Raw genomic sequence first — 19,906 nt, forward strand, 5'->3', positions numbered from 1 at the left:
TAGGTTTTCCTGGAGAACCATCTCAGCGTGTCAAGATCCCATCCACTCCTGGCAAGTGGCCTCTCAGCTGGGAAGGTCTGCTCTGCACCTCTAACAGCCTGGTAGAGGTCTCAGCTACTGAAAGCCACTGGAAGAGGAACTGTTGTGAGCAGGAAGGCTGATCTTTAAAACTAGTGGTGATTGACAAAAAGAACTTTGTTTTTACGTCCTTCAAAACCATCCTCTATAGCTGAAGATGTAAAATCTAGTGGAAACTCAAATGGCACTGTATCACACAATATAAGTTCACAAATAACAAACTGGAAAAACAAAACCAACAATCACCCAATGGTCACCATCAAGTTTTCTGTTTTATTTAAGATTTTAGTTTTAATTCTGAAGAAAGAGGTACATTTCCTTGCTTTTAGTTTTAGCATCAGGTTATAACCAGGTTTGTTTTCTTTTCTCCTGTCTTTTCAATACTGCACAAAAGTCCAGAAACTACAGGGTTAAGTAAAAGCTGCAGGCAAGGAGGGCAGAGCTTTGCTCCTGTTGGTGATCAGATGCCCAGAGCAGTGCTGGCTCAGAGTGTCCTGCCGGGTGGACTTCAGTCAAAGAAAAAAAGATTCCCACAGAGGAGAAAGATGAGGAAATCACTTGGAATTCAGCTCTTATATTATGGATAGGTATTAAATCTGTGAATACTTTTTTCCTTTAAAACATCTGAATTTAAATATAAAGCCAATTTTTTTCTCTTTGAAAAATTACTTCTCCCTCCCTACAGACAATTTATCTTGCCATCAACTTCCAATAAATCCCTTTGCTTAACGACACAATTGCGTCCTCCCTATCAATTCAATAAAGAATTTAAAATGAAAAGCATTTTCCTGCAATAGTGAAAAGCTGAATACAAGATGGATACCAGGCCCACTGCTTTCCCCCATGCACTTAGCAATCTCCTTCCAATCAGCCTGGTCTTCGTCTGCAGTGATAATGCATCTTCCTGACCTTTCCCAAAGATTAATCGTCATTTTCTGCTAAAGCAGACTATGTCATCATTATGAGCGACAGACAAACAGTAATTTTCTAAGTATTGAGACTGCCTTTTGATTTTCTTTTTCCTCTGCTTAAAAAGGCATTTCCCCCCGAGGAACATTCGACATTGTCACTCACTCAATGCTAGATCAACCGAAACTTTTACAATTAAAGAAAAGATGGTAGAGACGCTGTGACCGCATCGCATCTGGGGGTAGGGAGAAAAAAAAACGACCAGGAACTGGATTCTTCAGAACGTAAGAGATGAGAAGGGAACTGTGAGTGGACAGAGAGGGAGAACACAGGGTGGGACAGATCCTGCCCTTGTGAACTTCCTCTTTCTTAGTGGCGGTCCAGTGTTGAACTCTGTAGCAGATCTGTGGGGGTTTTGCTGGGGGGTCTGAAGGCTGTCTGAAAGCCTGGGGGTGGGGAGTGGAAGCTGGAAGGGTTTGAAGGAGGTGGGTAGGGGTTCCAACTGGCTCTGTGCAGAGGGATCTGTGTGCTGAAGGGGGCGCTGTGGTGGGTCTGTGACGGGGCAGCGCTGGGGCCGTCCATCTCTGTGAGGGCCTGAAGGGATTTTAGCCAGTGTGGAGGATTGTCATCTTGAATAGAGTCTAAACTGTTTCCTGAAGATGCTGGAATACCTACAGAGGAAACAGGAGACAAAAAGAAAATGGTGAGTTTGTAAGGAAAGAGCACCAAGTTACTCAGATAAACTTTAAAGAGTGATTTGTTTACCCAAGAAAGAAAAGAAATCACAATTTTAAATTTCCAAATGAAACCTTTTAAAAATGTTCTTTTAGCCACCCTCCCTCTTCTCCAGCAGTGACCAACGTTACACAAACGTTCCTCTTCAACTACAAACTTACTCCCTCACTTTCAGAGGCGGAACAGTGACAAACAAGACCCTGAATCCCCCAAACAAACAGCCTCCCCCAGAGAACCCCAGGATCCCCATTGCGCCTGCCCTTCTCCAGCAGGGATACATACACGGACAGCCTTATATAGAGAGCTTTATAAAGAGTGGAGTATGTTTCTTTTAAGATGGCTCAGTTAGACCCTTTTATACTCTGAGGCCTACAAACTACATGCATGCTGCCAGACGGTAACACCTATTTACACCAAAAGGAGCAACCGAGGCACACAACTAGGTTGATGGGTTCACCATGACCCTAAGAATGTATCAGGCTTTGTAAAAAGAACTCATGTCGGAAAGACCCCTGTTCTGATTGAATTGGTGCTAAAAAACCACACTGATGGCTGTGGGTGGAGCTGAAGGGAGCAAGAAAGTTACCTGTGATGATGGCTGGGTCTGTCCAGCTGCCAGGGCTGTCCCAACTCACGCTGTCGGTGGTGGCAGTGTTGGACGTTGGTGCACTGTGGTTGGCGTTGGAGGGGGAAGAAGAATTGGGCAGTCCACCAAAGTTGATGTTAATGTTGGGTAGAAGTGCCCTTAGCCCGTCCTGCCATTCCTTCATATTTAAACTCTCTACAGAACTGTTGTTGTCTGGGAGATTTACCAACAAAAAAATGAAAGATAAAAAAAAAATAAAAAGCTGACGTTAGAAACATATGCTGTTCTTTCGTGGTTAAGCGGGAGAGGAATTATTCTTTCTTTACTGAGCGTTTATGGGTCGTCCTAGCAAGACAAACTGAGTTAGGACTTTGCTTGTGAGCTCAGGGACTTGAAGGGAAGGAGAGGAAGTTTTCTCAGGCTGATGGGGAGGGCCTCCTGACTACTCATGTGTGCAAGTCAGTAATCCAGCTGCAGGATTCGATGTTTCTGAGACAAGCCAGCACCAGCTACATGATAAAAGTTTCAGTCAGTGAGGCAAAATTCAGCCAGCTCAGCTGATGTACACCATTAGAAAAAAAATTTGTGAAGTTCACTATAGGAGCTCATTTCTGAGTCCATTAAATGGAAGAAAGTCATTGTATGAAGACTAAGCATAAGCCAGTAATTGTAAATGCCAGCTTCTGCCCACTCTGCTCTGCACTCCTCTTCAGCTCCACTAGTCACCGAGTTTGAGCCGGGGAGTCCTACAGGTTCCAGACAGTTACGGAGAGTGTCAGAAAGAAGCCACCACCATGTGAAGTCGGGTTTCTATCAGCTGTGGCTTACATGGATTTACCACTGTTCAGAATCCATAGATGATGTCTGGGGCTGGGGAAGACCAAGTCTAACAACTCCTTAGAATAATTATTTTATTGAATGAATCAAATAACCAACTACAGTTTTTGAAAAGCAAAAATATCTCTTTCTACAGAACTGATCACCAATCAACATGGAGGCTAATATCAACAGTGACAACGACTGATCAGGCAAGTCTGTGCTCTCTGATAAACTGAGAATTTTCTTTTCGAATTTTGCTTCGCCCCATCACTGACCTAGTCAGATTCTACTTGGTTTCAGCAAATACAGCATTTTATAGTACTATCCTTATTTATGAAAGACAAACACAACTAAAGGCAAGGAAGCTCATCTCTGAACTTGACTGAAGTGAAGAGTGAGCACTCTACACTACGTAAACAAAACAATGTGGGGGTGTCCTCAAACTCAATCTTACCTCACAGCTGGCATCATTCCTAACCTTACCCTTCTCACACCGGCTACTATCTTCATTTGCATTTTGTCCCACAACTTACAAGGCACACTGCACAGTTCATGATTTCATTTGACCCTCACAGCAACCGTGTGAGCAGAACAGACAGGGACATTTCTTACAACTAGTGCATGCCTGACTTCTAGCTAGTAACCCACAGGTGAACAGGGCAGGAGAACAGGGCAACGCGGCAAGACTGCCTCAAAAGGAGAAAAAAGTTGCCCTCATTTATAGAACTTGTTTTGGCAACTTGAAACCAGACACTGAGGGATATTTGAAAAAAAAATAATTAATATCAAGCTCTCTCTCTCGGTCTACTTTGTGTAGACAATGGATTTTTTTTTTTTTTTAAAGAGTCAAATATCTTAGGACCTAGGGTCCTAAGAGGCCCAGGATTAAAAAGAGACAAAGAAGAGCCGGGCGGTGGTGGCGCACGCCTTTAATCCCAGCACTCGGGAGGCAGAGGCAGGCAGATCTCTGTGAGTTCGAGGCCAGCCTGGGCTACCAAGTGAGTCCCAGGAAAGGCGCAAAGCTACACAGAGAAACCCTGTCTCGAAAAACCAAAAAAAAAAAAAAGAGACAAAGAAGAAAACAGAAGTACCACTGGCCTATCTATCAGATGATGGGCAAGACAGAGAAATAACACACCTTAAAGAACAGGCTGGACTTTGTAGCCAGGATACCCGGCCCCCCTTGTGTTATTGGAGGTCAAATTCAGGACCTCTTATGAGCTAGGTAAGTAATCTACTACTGAGCTACACTACACCCCCAAACCCCATGGAAACCCGCCCACCCCATCCCCCGTTTGAGACAAGGTCTCATGTACATTAGGCTGGCCTTGAACTCTACTTCAGTAAGGATGACTGATCCTCTTGCCTCTACCTCTGGAGTACTGAAAATACAGGTGCATTCCAGGGTTACATGATGCTGGAACCCAGGGCTGCATACTAGGCAAGCATTCTATCAACTATACTATACCCCCAGGACCTACCAATCCCTAGGGCAAAACATTCTAATTGAAAATGTAATTGTCAGTGTCTCCCGCTAGGTCCATAACTAGCACTAAGCATATAAACAAGATCCTCCTGGTAAAAACTGAAATCACAGGATGGGCTCAATTACAGGAGGTTTGGTGGGTAAGGCACAGTCTAGCTTCTAAAGCAATGAAATGGCAGGAGAATAAACTTGGAATCCTGTTCTATGGAGCAAAGCTAAACCCTGAGAAAAGAAACCTTCCTAGAAGGGAAACAAACTCCCTTGGGAAGAAAAAGATGCTGTGTAACTAGCTACATGAGAAGGACTAAAGGGTGGCAAATGCTCCTGGCTGCTCTGGGTGGTCCAGGTCACTGAGATGCCCAAGCCAACAACTGGCTTCTCTCTTCCCTACCTCACTCATAATGTGCTATTAACTGTTACTTCAAGTTTCCAAAAGTGAAAGGAAAGAACACTTACCTCCACTTAAAGAGTAACATATTCAGGAAAGTTTACTATGAAGCTGGTAACACAATACAGTCAAAAGACAGCAAAGCAGGGCTCTCTTTCCAAGAGCCCTGTACCTTACATCTAGCTTTGCTGCCAACCAATAAACTATTTTAAAAAAATAATAAAGCCCACTTTTTCTTTTTTTAATCAAAGGCTATTTGTTCCCCTGATTGCAAAATACTACAATTCAGCTATGGTGTTAGCCAAAGACAGTCATCTGTGGTACACGACACACAAACAAGGAGAGACCATGATCTTCCCAGGACAGTCTGAACGTAAGGGAGCTTGGGAAATATTACCTAGTTATCATTTTTAACACTATGTACTGAAAAACAACAAACAACATTCTCCCATACACACACTCAAAAGAAAGCAGGTGCCTAAGCATTCTGGAAGCCTAAGAGCATAGACAATGTGTGGCTTACAGTGGAGCCTAAGAGCATAGACAATGTATGGCTTACAGTGGAGATGAGGGGGGGCAGCACACAAGACAAGACCCACAAAGCTCTTGGAATGGGAACACACTCTAAAGAGCTTAGGAGAAAGGTTTACTTCACCACCTCTACTGCTGAGTGTTAGTGCAGAGGAAGGGAATCAACGTCATCAACACAGCTCCATTTACCTACCCTCACAGTTTGACCTGAATTTGTTTTGATGGCAGACCTCTAGCAAGTCCATTCCTGGAAACAGCAAGGTTTGGTTTTGGAGTGAGGGCAGTGGTGTTAGGCAAGTGCTCTGTCACTGAGCCACACCCTGGCTTGGCAGCCACTGTCCTGCATTAGGACACTACTACAATCCTCGAGTGACAGCTGTCCTACACACTGTGGGATGCTTACCAGCACCATACCCTCCAGATGTTAGCTGTGACAATACAATGTATCTGTAGATATTCTAAGTGTCATGGGAGAGAGGTGGGGACAAAGCCACCCATTAAGACCACTGACAAAGGAAGGTGATTCCTTTGCTTTTAAGGCTCTAAAAATACATTCCCTCTCCAAACAGCATCAGCACTAGGACCACACTGACTCAGTCTGTTGTAACTTAATTTTCTTTTAAGGATTCATACTAGGAATTCACTTCAAGCAAGTCATTGGGGTCTACTGAAGAAAACACTGGGCTGCAAAAAGGCAGCTATAGGGCTGCCTGTCAACATAACCTTGAACATGTAGCACACTTAGTCTCTTAGCCAAACTCTACTGCCTTCCCCCTCTGTGGATAGAATAGAGAAGTCATCACAAGCACATTCCTTTTCTGATCAATGACTGACAACCAGTGTTTCTCTACTGGTCACCAGTAAGCTTCCCAGTGAGCCAGCAGATTTCTTACTTGCTGGGAACTGGCCAAGTATACAGGTCTCTCAGGAACCTAGCCTTGGCAGCCACTGTACTCACAAAGGTGCTGTGTGGCCCACCCGCTTAGCATATCTGCCCATGCAAAGACGGGAAAACCATGGAAAGGAATTGCTCCACACGCAGAGCTTGGAAAGGCCAAGCAAGGTACAAAGAAGATCAAGTCACTAAATATATCGTATGGTAAAAACGATATTAGCTTTATTTTTTAAGTATGTAATTAGTGCTGGCAGGACTATCTGTAAACACGTAGGACTCATCAATTAAGTTAGCTTAATACAATTAAATTCACAGACATGCCCAGTCCTCCCGCTCTTATGCTTGGGTGGGAGCAGATGGTTCACAAATTTGCTCCTAATTCTTAGTTTTCAACTATAGACTGCAGTACTGGGACCAGAGAACTCGTGTTTCAAGTTAAATTACTCTGTAGAATGGCCTGACATCCTCTGTGAGAAGTCATCACTGGGAGTCCCAGTTAAAAAGCAGCCCTGAAATTCATCCTGTATGGTAGTCTTCAAGCTTTCTCATGGTTACTCCAAAAAGCCCCCAAATGTGCACTTTTCTTTTCCTCAAAAGTTGTGCTCTTCTCTGCTCTCATCATTCAAAATCCAAGTCCCCTACATCTTGCATTTTCAGCAGGGCACAGCAAATGGCCTTTCTCCGTCTCCACACTGCTGCTCTCCATCACTCCATTTCAATAGGGTTCAGGGTTGAAGTCCACCCTCATCAGTATTTACTGCATGAAAACCTAACTCCCTCAAACCTCAACAGCCTATCTTCACATGACTCAAACATAAATGAACTATGCTTAACCAAACTTTAGGGAATATAAAAAAGTTGTCTTACTAGAGGTTTTATATAAAGATATTCTTTAGGATAGCTGCAAAAATCACTGCAATTTATTAATTCGGGACTATGGCTGTCAAAAAATCTTTCAGACATAAATACAATCAGCTTATGAAAAATATTCCACTTAAGTGATTGAGTTTATACTCAAATTTCTAGGGCTATGTTATTATACAGCAAGAGACACTGAACGGTAGAGCTGAGTTGCCTGGGCACAGACAAAACTCTAAGGGTTTCACCACAGTCCTGAAAGTAGATTTTAGACTTTAAAAAAAAAAAAAAAAAAAAAAAAAAATCTAAGAACACAAGTGACAAGAGCTCGAAGGGGAAATGCCAGGAACCTTAACAAAATGTTTGAAAGGTAACATTTGTTTCCAGCAGTATAAGGAAGTAGGAATGACATCAGTGGAAACTGTGGCTCAGCTAGACATGTGCTGTGTTTTTAAACTGTACCTCCTGTCATTCTACTTCACTGGAATGCTTCCTGGATCTCTTCAGTTCATTTTCACTCAGTCTCCCAAAAATCTGTCTTTCTTCTTTCATTCAAGACCCTTCTAGATAGATGATCTCTCTCTCTCTCTCTCTCTCTCTCTCTCTCTCTCTCTCTCTCTCTCTCTCTCTCTCTCTCTCTCTCTCTCTCGCACACACACACCGGTAAGCTCTACTCTTATCATGGAGCTTGGTATCTATCATACACTCTTTCTCCTTATTTCAAGACAGCTCAGACTTGAAGACCCATACCAAGTTCAATTTTAATGTGCATTATGCAATGAACAAATGGTTCTTTCCAAAAACAAGCCAATATCTCTGAAGCCAGGTGGAGGTTTCAGGATTCAAAAAGCTTCCCTCAATGCAAACAAGAAAGAAATGAGTCACTAAGATATTTTTAGTACCATTCAGATGCCAAAACACATACACTTTAACATATATACATTAAAAAATCCAGAGCATCCATACTGTTTAAGTAGGGAATGCTTTTTTTTATTTTTTTATTTTTTGAGACAGGGTCTCATTATGTATTCTTGGCTGGCCTGGAATTCATTATGTAGGTCAAGCTAGCCTCATAGAAAGATGTCCACCTCTGCCTCCCAAGTGCTAGGACTAAAAGTCTATGCCAACATGCACAGCCAGAAATGCTTCTTAAAAAGCAAGTATTCGGGCACTATGTATAAAGGACCTGTAGGACCTATTTGATCAGTTTTATACTCCAGACACCTCTCCTCATGCTGTTCTAAGTCACTACTTCAGAGCTAAGAGCCCAGTGAAATTAAGTAGCAGCATCATTTTACAAATGAGACGCTAAGTAGCCTACAGTCCTTTAAAGAATTCACTCAAGGTTATATAATTTAAAAATGTCAACAACAGTAACCAAAAATCAGTATAATTTTGAAGTATTTGTTTCTGTGAAATTCACTACCAATCAGTGTTGGTTCTGGCAGGACTCATGAAATACATACAGTACAACAAGACAGGCAAGGTACCTAACCAGCATGCAACAATAAAAACTGTGGTAGAAACAGACAGGTTCTATGAGGCAAAAGAAGGAAGTGAGTAAGCCTGCCACTCTGCAGATAGAATCATTGGTGCCCAGGCAAGCATCAGAGGAAGGTGGAAACAGCCTCTGGGCAGAACAGAGGCAGGCAAGTGACCACAAAGGCACATTTTAAAAGATATAAGCAGGTGTGCTTTACCAAAATGTACATTTTTCTGTTCTAGAGTTGCCTGTCATGATCTATAAGCCTGCTTTGGAGGAGACTAAGATCATCTTGAGAAGAAGGTGTCCAGATGACTGATATATCAAGAATGTCCATGTATAAACCTGAATATAAACAAGGAAAACATCAATGGGGATCATGGTGCACACCTATTATCTCAGAAGCAAAAGGGTCACTACAAATTTGAGGCCAGCATGGTCTACAAAGTGAGTTTCAGGACAGCTAGAAGTAGCCATCTGGAAAAGAAAAAAAGCAAACTATAAATTTAATACAAAAGATTAAATTTATAGTATATATATGTGTGTGTGTGTGTATATATATATATATATATATATATGCATATAAAATAACAGAAAGGATCAGAAGGAAACTGAACCAGAGGATATAAACATATAGCTCAATGAAGTAGGGAGGGAAGGGAAGGAGAGGGAGGGAGGAACAGAGACAGACAGACAGATAAGTGCTTCTACACCGACTGAGCACGGATTCTTGAGAAGGTTAGAATTGGGCTGAGTTAGGGAAAGCCCTGTGGGGAAACACACAGACCACATGACACACACCCAAGAAGACATGGAGACCACCAGAGTACTGAGTACTTGCCAGAATATGGTTTCCCCAAAACAGATTACAAAACTGTAGACATGCAGGGTGTCAACTACTCTAACATCTCTCAAGGTCTAAATCTGCTCTCAAAAAATAAACCTGAGACCGGGTGGTGGTAGCACACACCTTTAATCCCGGCACTGGTAAGGGAAAGGCAGGCAGTTCTCTGTGAATTCGGGGCCAGCCTGGTCTACACAGTGAGTTCCAGGATAGCCAAGGCTACACAGAGTAGTAACCTTGTCTTGAAAAACAAACAAACAAAAAAAGGAAGATAAAATGTCCTGATAAAATGTCCCCCTACATGTCTTTCCCAAGACTTGTAAGGAGGAAGGGAACCTCATTCTGCCCAACACGAGAACTAGTTACCTATCATAAAAATTCAGACTCTACGGGATTTGCAATTTTAGTAAAGAATAACCAGACTCCATTCTTAGACAGCAAGCATCCTGGCTATCTGTGCCACAGCCACAGTATACTGCAATCATTCACTTCCATCTGTTCTTTCCTCCTGGATTCTGAGTTCCTCCTCAGTTTGGTAAATAGTATCAACCCTCACTGAGCAATGGAATGAAGGACACTGACAATGTGCTTCCAGGTTGGTAAATACCTTTTCCAAAACAGGCCAGAAAAAGGTTGGGTAAAGGTGGTTCCCATGTGGAAGCAATGATTCACAGGCTACAGAAGTTGCTAAAACATATCATTTAACTATGTTCTTAAATACTAATAATACTAATAAAAATGGAAATGAGATGGCATATAAAGAAGTCAGTTGCGTGAAGAGGATCTGATGAGATTACATTTGAAAAGATTAACAAAGATAGAATAGACATATATGATCTATCTGTAATGTGAGAGTATTATAAATCTTGTGGAATAAAATTAGAATCCATACTAATCTAATGCATGCTAATAGCAAGAAAAAACTATGTGTAGAATCATGAAAAAAAATAGGAAAAGCCTCTGCTGAGTCTCAGGTCACTAACGCTGAGCCACAGGAAAAGGCAGATCCTGCACGTCAGTGGTCCTTTCACTGCTGTCCATCCTCTTTGGAAAGAACAGGCTTTCCTAGCCAAAAGATTCAGGGACATGAAGAAGGGAGATGCAGAGACAGTTAAAGGGTCTGCTACAGTGAGGCCACTTCAGCTCTCTAGGCACAAATGCATCCTAGGGCATCAGTCCTCAGAGATGAGACTGCAGGGCCACTGCAGAGACAAGCCACAAAGGAGCAAGACGAAGACTGCAGAAACAACACACTTGCATTCTTCATCGACTGATACCAACACCTGCTCATTCCACTTCTGTTTCAACACATTTCTCGAGGAAACAAGCAACATTTTGTCAAGAACTGTAGTTCCCTTCCAACTGAAATATTCAAGAGACTAAACTTATTTTGAAATTGAACGGGTAGTCATGAAGCTATCTTCCACAGACAACTACTTTTCAAACGGAAATATCTTCTTCCTATATCCCGTGACTTATTTCCTCTTACATTGCCTGCTCAAATCACAGGCTTTGCAGTTAGCTCTTCTTTCATCCACTGACACATTAACCCCCAAACAGAGCAGAATACAGTCACCAAGGAGAGACAAAGACTTTCCAAAATGAATCAATCCAATCAAGGTCATTCGTTTGGTACAGGTTCCTTAGGTTGTCAGAGTATGATGTATCTTGAATTCAACAGTCCATGCTGTTTCAATGATTCCCTTAGTTACTGTGTCAGTCTTCTGCCACACTGCTTGGTTTGTTTAACTCTGCCACTTTTCTGTATACTTAACAAATGTACAGAAGTTCAAAACATGGAAACAAAAAGGCAACTGTACCGATGACAGAAACAAGATGAAAACCTTATCTCTTCTTAAAATTATTACATTCTTTACACAAATTAAAAGTCACCAATAACATACAGCTGTCACTTTATAATTATGTAGTCATTTCATAAGGCAAACTCCTAAGATGGGAACATATAAACAGAATACACTCCAACTAGAACAAATCCAATCACACAAAATGTATCCTATCTTTTTAATCCATCAGGAGAGTACAGGAGGAAAAAAAAAACACCCTAAGTATCCAGTAATGTGCACAGGAAAAGGCATAATGACTTTACTTATCAGACTCCTGGTATCTGTTTAAAAAAAAAAAAAAAAAAAAAAAACCTGTACAGCCAGGCATGGTGGCACATGCCTTTAACCTCAGCACTCAGGAGGCAGAGGTAGGTGGATCTCTGTGAGTTTGAGGCCAGCCTGGTCTACAGAGTGAGTTCCAGGACAGCCAGGTCTACACAGAGAAACCTTGTCCTGAGAAACAAAAAACAACAAACCAATCTGGTACAGAGTGTCTAAAAATGCCATGTAAACAGATATCATGTCTAAATCAGACATAGTACAACCTTGGTCAAACCACAAATGTAAGGACAAGTACTGTCAGTAAGAATGGCTTTCATGAAAAAGCAGATCTATTATCTGACCATCTGTAATTACTATCATCTGATGCAAGCTCGCTCTAAGAAAGGCACTGTCAACACATATTACAGAGAGCTACAGAGAGAACTGGGCATCAAGTTACGTGTGAATGGCTGGACTGAGAATCTGATCTACATCCAAAAGATAGGAAAAGCAGTAACTGCGTTTGCGGATTTGTAAACAGCACTGAAAAGGTAAAAATGGGAAAAGATGAAAAGATTTTGGTTTAATGATAAGCAAAACATTTAGCAATTACATGAAGGCATAACAAACTCCTTTAATTATTAAAACAAAGTTCTTTAACAGCTCATCAGAATACTTAAAGAATTCTAAACATTCCAATATTTTATAGAAGCTTGTGGAATTGTGTCTAAGTCAGGAAAGACCAACACTACCTACCTGTTCTATACACACACACACACACACACACACACACACACACACACACACACACACACACAAACACACACCTTTTTTTCCTGTGCACATCAAATAAGCAGTAAGAAAGAAAGTAGCACCATTGTAAAAAGATGTGTGGTGGTGGCGACAGAGTGTTGGGAAAGGAATAAAAGGGATAACCATGCAGTTGGAGTTATAGGGGGAGATCTTTACAATGTAAGAAGAGGTAGGTCACAATTCAAGTTCATGCTGACTAGATAATTTCACAGCCAAATTCTCACACAAAGTAGGTCCAAGCTTTGCAGGCTCCAGAAGCAACATCACTCCAAACATGTAGTGAATGTTAACCCCATCCACCCTGTTTCTGCACTCTGGTAATAGCCACACTGTTCTGCTTGCTTCTCATGTCCCTGCTGAATGACTGGAGAGTGGCTATTCCCAATAAAGTCAGCAACAGCTTTTGATTGTTCAGTGTTGATAAAGAAGTTTTTATTGGGGTACAAGTTTCTCTTCAGTTTTGCATTCAGATTAGATACTTTGCTAACTTTGCAGCAATTCCCAATAGTTTTATGTCTACTGAAATTTCTAAGTTTTCTGATGTTCATAATTTTTATAATTAGGAGATTTTCCAATGATCTAGAAGCTAAAGCTATGTCTATTCCATTTTGATTATACAGTTCACTTTTATTATAACAGTGAGATTAATCAGCCTCATCCAATTCTAAAAGACACCTCTTACAGGCACAGAATTATCTTAAGGGCTTATGAATTCAAAAAATCTCAAATGAAACTAAAATTATTCATTTTTCAAAACATTATTTTAACTGGCAAATTCATAACTTGGTTATGAGCTGCATGTTAAGTATTTCTAGGCATTAGAATGGTTTACTTTGCTGTAATTTCATTAAAAATTTCAGAGCATGATCATTTATATTAAAACAGAACGTAATGGTTACGGTATAATAGATGACTCACACACTTTCAGATACAGTTTAAGAGACCACTCATACACCTCCCGGAGTCTCTCGATGTAGAAGTTTTGCTAACCAAGAGGCATTTGTTAAGGTTTGAGATTGGCTGAGATACAAATGCTCATTTTCTGAAACAAACATGTACATATTGAAATTTCACTAATTATGCGCAATGTGTGCTGTAAGTGGAAAAAGACTAGAACTGTATATTATTAAGTAAAAAGAGACAAGCTGAAAAGGGTAATGTTATTCCTAAAACAGAAAAATAGAACAGTAAAACTACAGGGAAAGCAAACAGCCCAGTGGCATAGAGGGGAGGGATACACGGACAGACAGAACACAGAGGACTATCAGGACAGTGCAACAATGATGGACATGTCATTCACGGTTGTCTAATTCTGTACAATGTACAACAGCATGGGCCAGCAGACCTCTTATCAACTGTGGAATCTGCATGACACATGCAGTGCTGTGTCAATGTAGGCTCATCAACTGGAAGATGCTGAAAATGGAGGAAGTTGTGCATGTGTGGGACAAGGAGTACAAGGGAAATTCAACTTCCAATTTAGCAGTGAACCCAAGCAGCTCTAAGCACATACATTTTGTTGTTGTTTTTTAAAGGTTATTTTGCATCTCCTTCTTATTTAATTACTAGGGTAAAATGAAACCTTTTCTGCTTCCAATTTTCAACTGATGTTTCAATGTAAAGAACAGAGAAATTCTTCAACAACACAATCACCTGGTGTTGACTACTGTGATGTATATTTATGCCATATATTTGTAATTATTACACTGGTTAATTTTTATTGCGCGCGCACACACACACACACACACACACACACACGCACACACACACACACACACACACATATATATACACAGAGTCAGTCAGTCTGTCCTAATAAGAACACATCCTTCTCCAGTCCACAAAAGCCAGTCCTCCTGTGCAGGACAGCATTTTAAAAAACTCTGATGAATTCAAAGACTTATATGCTTACCACCAGTCCACTAAAAAGACTTTATTTTAAAATCACTTAAGAATATGTATTTATGTAAGTGTTCATCCTTAGTTATGATTTATTATAGTTGAATTTGGAACAGATTGCCAGAGATGGTCTTGACAGAACCAATTCTCAGTCAATATTCAAGCTCACTGCAAAAGAAGGCAGGAAGGGAAGAGGGAAGGAAGATTAGATGAATACATTTTAAATATAAGTCAGAAACTAATTCTTATTTCAGATATTCTGGAGCTTCACACTGAATTAGAACTAATGTTTTAGTGAAAGAAAATAATTAGAAGTATTACATGATTTTTAAAGGGTATCTTAAAAACTTGCCTGAACTGAATATCAAAACTTTGCAATGTCAAAAAACTGTTGGTTCAACATTTAACAATGCAGCAGCTACTCTTCAGCCAGTTCCCAAACCCAGAATATGCCTCTGTTCAATGTGTTGTTTTAATTCAAAGGAGAAAGGAAGAAAAGAACATGATCATTTAAAAAACCCAAATCCATTTTGGAAATAAATGGATAGGGAAGTAGAATGCTTCCAGCTAACAGTACATACTGAGTGACAACTAGCCCTTCTGATAGACACCATTTTCTCTTCTAATAGAAAAAGATCTAGGACTATTGGATCCACTAAGAAAAGGATACAAATAACAAACATTAGGGTCTAGTTATGGGATTGGGGATGTAGCTCAGTTGAGTGCTTGCCTAACATATATAAGGCCCTGGGTTTGATTCCCAGCACTACATAAAAGCAGACATGTTAGTACATGTCTGTAATGCAACACTCAGAAGATGGTGAAGTCCAAGGTCATCTTGTTACATGGTGAATTTATTATTATTAGTGTTGTTGTCGTTGTTGTTTTCAAGACAGGGTTTCTCTGTGTAGTTTTGGTGCCTGTTCTGGATCTCGCTTTGTAGACCAGGCTGGCCTCAAACTCACAGATATCTGCCTGGCTCTGCCTCCCGAGTGCTGGAATTAAAGGCATGTGCCACCATCGCCTGGCTACATGGTGAATTTAAAGCAAGCCTGGACTACATGAGACCCTGTTTCAAAATAAAATATAAATAAATTTAGAAGATCTAGTTGTGACTTCCCCACTAATTGTGGTAAATTACATGGAGCAAGAAATGACTCTTTGTCCAAAGAAAGAAAAAGATAAAGATGTGAGCATAAGCTGTCAGAATGGCATATAAGATGTTCAAAAATTAAAATCTGAAATTGTTGTAACCTAAATTATATATTTGGGGATTATTTAAACCCATGTGTATTTTAGTAACTATATTTAAGTAAATTTAAAAATATACTGGGAGGCTGGATGTGGTGGCTCATGCCTTTAGTCTTAGCACTTAGGAGGGAGAGGCAGGCAGATCTCTGTGATTTCAGGGCCAGCCTTGTCTACCGAGCAAGTTCCAGGGCAGCCAGGGTTAAACAGCATGAACCTGTCTCAAAACACTAACAGAACAAAGCCCAACATGCCAGGCTTCAAGAGTTTCTATCTAGCAGGACTGACTGGGACCATGTGAAGATCACAGTTAGGTTTATTAGTGAACAAATTTAGAAGAGGTAAGGAAATGAACCTGATAGACAATCTTTCCTTAAAGGGCATTAAGAAGTAAGGTAGATATAGCAGTAATCCATAATCATGGTGGGCTTTTTTTCTTTTTGGGGGGTGGGAAGAGGGGCTAGAGATCAAACACAGGGCCTTGCACAAATGCCACAATTATGGATTTTAATAAAAAGTATTATTTTAATTGCAAAAACATAAATGGAACAATAGCATGCAACCCAACACTCAGTTTTAGGTGAATGCAAAATGTTCCTACTTGGCTGATGACTTCATAACACAGGACCTGGTTTACCTTCATTTAGCTGGATAGTCAACTTATAGATGTAACAAAGAAAAAGAAAAAAACAAAAACAAAAGCCACCACATAGCTTCAGGGAGTCAAACTTCTGGCAAAAGACTATATGTAATATGCCGAGGTTTCAAAGAATCCCAGTGAAGTTCCAGACCATTTTGTTCTGTTCTGAGAACAATAGCAGTGTAAATATGGAGTCGAGTCATTGGAATTCAATTTTGCCATATCAGGAAATAGCAGCAGGCTGTAACAGTTGACTGGAGACAGCTTTCTTGACTTTCTTTTTCTTGGAGATGCTGATGGTATTATCATCTTTAAGTCCTTGTACAGTTTTTCCTCTTTCAGTAACGCTAAAAGCAACAATGTCCTGGATTGAAAAAGAGTCTACGAGGTGTAGCACAGGGTACCTCCTCTTCAAACTTGAGCTCGAAAGCACACCTTTAGTGTTACTGTAATGCACCTTAGAGCCATTACTGCACAGTTGTTGGGTTGCTTGTTTCACAGTATTAGAGATATCAGCAGTGTAGTGGTAATGCATGTTGGTCTTAAGTGCCCTTGGTACTGAAGCAAAGTCTGCGTACATTAAATCTCACCACTTTTTAATCATTTAGTTCTGACATTTGCAATTACGCAATGAAGTCTACATGAAGAATACTTGAAGGGCCACAACTTTCCCCCCCTTCTTAAAGTTCCTCCAAGATTACTGGGCCACATTTGACTTGACAGCTTATAGGCCACGTGATAACTGTTGGTCCACGGACATTTTGAAAGCCTTCTTTCTTTTCACTGACTCTCTCAGCTGAAAGCCCTTGACTTGAGAAAACCTCTAGAATAGTTAAACTGTAAGACACAACATTTAGTGAGGAAACACATCCAGAACCTTTATATTCTTTTTTCCAGTGAGTTGTATGTATGAAAGAAAATTCAGAATCTTAATGTTTCTTTTCTCCAGTGAGTTGTGTGTATAAAAGAAAATAAAGACAGGACTAAAGAGATCTAAATGGTTGTTTAAATGTGACCACAAAAAAAAAAAAATCGTGAGACTAGATTATTATTTGATCCTTACAAGGACAATTGCTAAAGACTATGGTATCTTAAAAGAAAAAAGGTTGTGGTATCTATCAGAACTCATTTGTAATACAAATCTTCAAAACTTATTTTTTCATAGATTTTTCTAAAGAGTGACATGGAATGGTCTTATTTAGTAGCAAAATTTTGTACTAAAGATTGTAATACAAAAATCTTTATTTGGAAAAAACAAAAATGGAAAGACAGAAAATATTTTTAAAAGACAGCATTAATCCCAAATATATGAATGGAATGAAACACATCAGGACATGAGATCAAAGACAAATAGCACAAGCCTATTTCTCTACTATAGTCATCAGGTAGGGAGGATTATTTACCTGACAATTATGTTATCTACAATCTACACATGCAGACAGGCGCTACACTCAAAGCCTCATGCACACTCAGGCTAAGTAAAGCCTTTCCTGCAGGACACTAATTAAGCATCCTAAAGACAGTGAGGCTGCTATCACCATTTGAAAACTATGCAGGCAAGTGTTACTAGAAAAAAAACGAGGATCTAGGCTTCCGCTCCTGTTCTTTTGGGGTTTGTTTTGCTGAGGAAGGGGGTTGGAGGGGTGGAACGAAAACTGTCAAACAAAGCTTAAGTTGAAGTGGTGAAGAGGTATGAGTATTTTAAAGTCTGATATTTATTTACCTTTTAGCTTACTGGGTAAAAAACTGAATGTTGCAGGTAGTGGTGGCTCATGCCTTTAATCCTAGCACTTGGGAGGCAGAGGCAGCTGGATCTCTGTGAGTTCGAGGTCAGCCTGGTCTACACAGAAAAACCCTGTCTCAAAACAAAACAAAACAAAACAAAAAAATGAATGTGGATATAGCTATTATCACACTGCCCCAACAATTAAGGGCCAAAATTCTCACTAACGATGAAATAATTAAAGAGCAGTACTAGGCCAGTGCCCATACATATTTAAATAGTTAATCCTACTTTACATGAATTTCACATCTATGAAAAAGAAAGGCATGGGTACTTTAATAGCTTTATAAATTATATGATGGGGGGGAGTTTCTAGGTTAATGTTTTTGGATTAACCACACAATGGTGGGTCTGGGGACTAAGAAGCAGGAGTGTCAACACTGTTCTAAAGTCAGTTTGGAGCTTCCTGGAATCTTTAGAATAATCCGAACAGTGTGAAATGGACTACAAGTGAAATCAAACACTGTCTAGGAAGTGTTGCCAAGAAGAATGGGGTGGCTTGTCAATGTCAACATTTTATGCTATTTTACACTCAAGGCATTTCAGTCAATTCTTCAAATAGCTTAAATTACTTAGGCTTACCTCAGTTCTAGGTACCTAAAAGGAAGAAAGTAGATTTTCCCCCTCATGGCTAGCAAAGCAAAATGGTGTAATGGTTACTTTTGTCAACTTGAAAAAATCTAAAGTCACCCAGGGAAGAGAGTCTCAATGAAGGTATGTCTAGATCAGTTTGGCCAATGGACACATCTATGGGGGATTAGTTAGTTACACTAACTGATGTGGGAAGACTCAGCCTAAAAGTGGGTAGACCATTCCCTGAGTTTGTGTCCTGGGGTGTGTAAAACCAGAGAAAGCTAGCTGGGCACACCATGCATGATTAATTCCTTCCCCTCTGCTTCTCGACTATGATGAAATATTGACAGCTATCACAAGCTCCTGCATTCTAACTCCCCCAAATGATGGGCTTTATCTTAAGGAAGCCTTTGTTCCTAAGTTGCTTTTGTCAAGGTATTTTATCACAGTAACAGAAAGGCAACTCCGGGTAGTAACATTAGTTCTCCTAGAAGCAAACCACAGTCTAGTAAAGAGGTCCAAGAACAGTGGCTTCTCAATCAGCATGGTTTCACAAACGGAATATTGTCGAGCCATGTGCTACAGCTGATATCTCATTCTACATATGTGGAAACAAATTTAATTACCTAAATAACACTCATGTGCCAGAAAATTAAGGCTGCTTCCAAACTAGGTATTGCTACTAATTAGTTGAAGAAACACACACACACACACACACACACACACACACACACACACACACGCACACGCACACGCACACGCACGCACGCCTTCCTACCTGCTCTACTATACTTCAGTAACTTTTTGTAAAGATTACTAACCTAAGTATACAAAATATAAGGACCAAAAGTATATTAGCCCCCAAATTCATCGATTTTATTTGTTCACACAATATAATCTCATTGGAGAAAATTACCAAAATATTTTTGTCTTTTATAGTGAGGTTGTTAACTTTTCTCTACTCCATGAATGTGCTCTTAACTTACAATTAAGCAAAATAACCTAATCCAATTGTGTGAAATATTTTGCCTTCATAAATGGAAAGCCTATGCTGGGACTTTCTAGTTTGCTTCTGAAATTGGGTGCCTCTGGTTTAACAATGGGCTCTTTAACACATTCACCATGTCCCACATCTACCCCATCCTAATTCTCTCTGACCCCAACATTCCAAACACTCCTTTGCACTTACAGAGCTTCCTCAAACCTGACTCCTCTCACCCTTGGCTTTTTCTA

At 40.3% G+C, this 19,906-nt stretch overlaps 1 protein-coding gene across 4 annotated transcripts in view; it reads right to left on the bottom strand.

Annotated features, from left to right (window-relative positions):
* Window positions 1-331: 331 nt before the first annotated feature.
* The window catches only part of Cnot4 (CCR4-NOT transcription complex subunit 4), a 114,042-nt gene continuing 94,467 nt past the window's right edge, over window positions 332-19,906 (bottom strand). For 2 of the 4 annotated variants that reach the window (XM_052721154.1, XM_052721153.1), the window contains exons 11-12: window positions 2,309-2,521; window positions 332-1,658 (exon numbers count right to left, since the gene is read on the bottom strand). In XM_052721154.1, coding sequence (XP_052577114.1) covers window positions 1,357-1,658; window positions 2,309-2,521 — 515 coding nt within the window. In that variant the 3' untranslated portion in view covers window positions 332-1,356. The remainder of the gene's footprint in view (window positions 1,659-2,308; window positions 2,522-19,906) is intronic. The other 2 variants (XM_052721155.1, XM_052721156.1) reach the window with 1 other exon arrangement.

Source organism: Peromyscus californicus, unplaced genomic scaffold (genome assembly GCF_007827085.1).
Source record: "Peromyscus californicus insignis strain IS unplaced genomic scaffold, ASM782708v3 Scaffold_6__1_contigs__length_162567912, whole genome shotgun sequence".
Taxonomy (NCBI): Eukaryota; Metazoa; Chordata; class Mammalia; order Rodentia; family Cricetidae; genus Peromyscus; species Peromyscus californicus.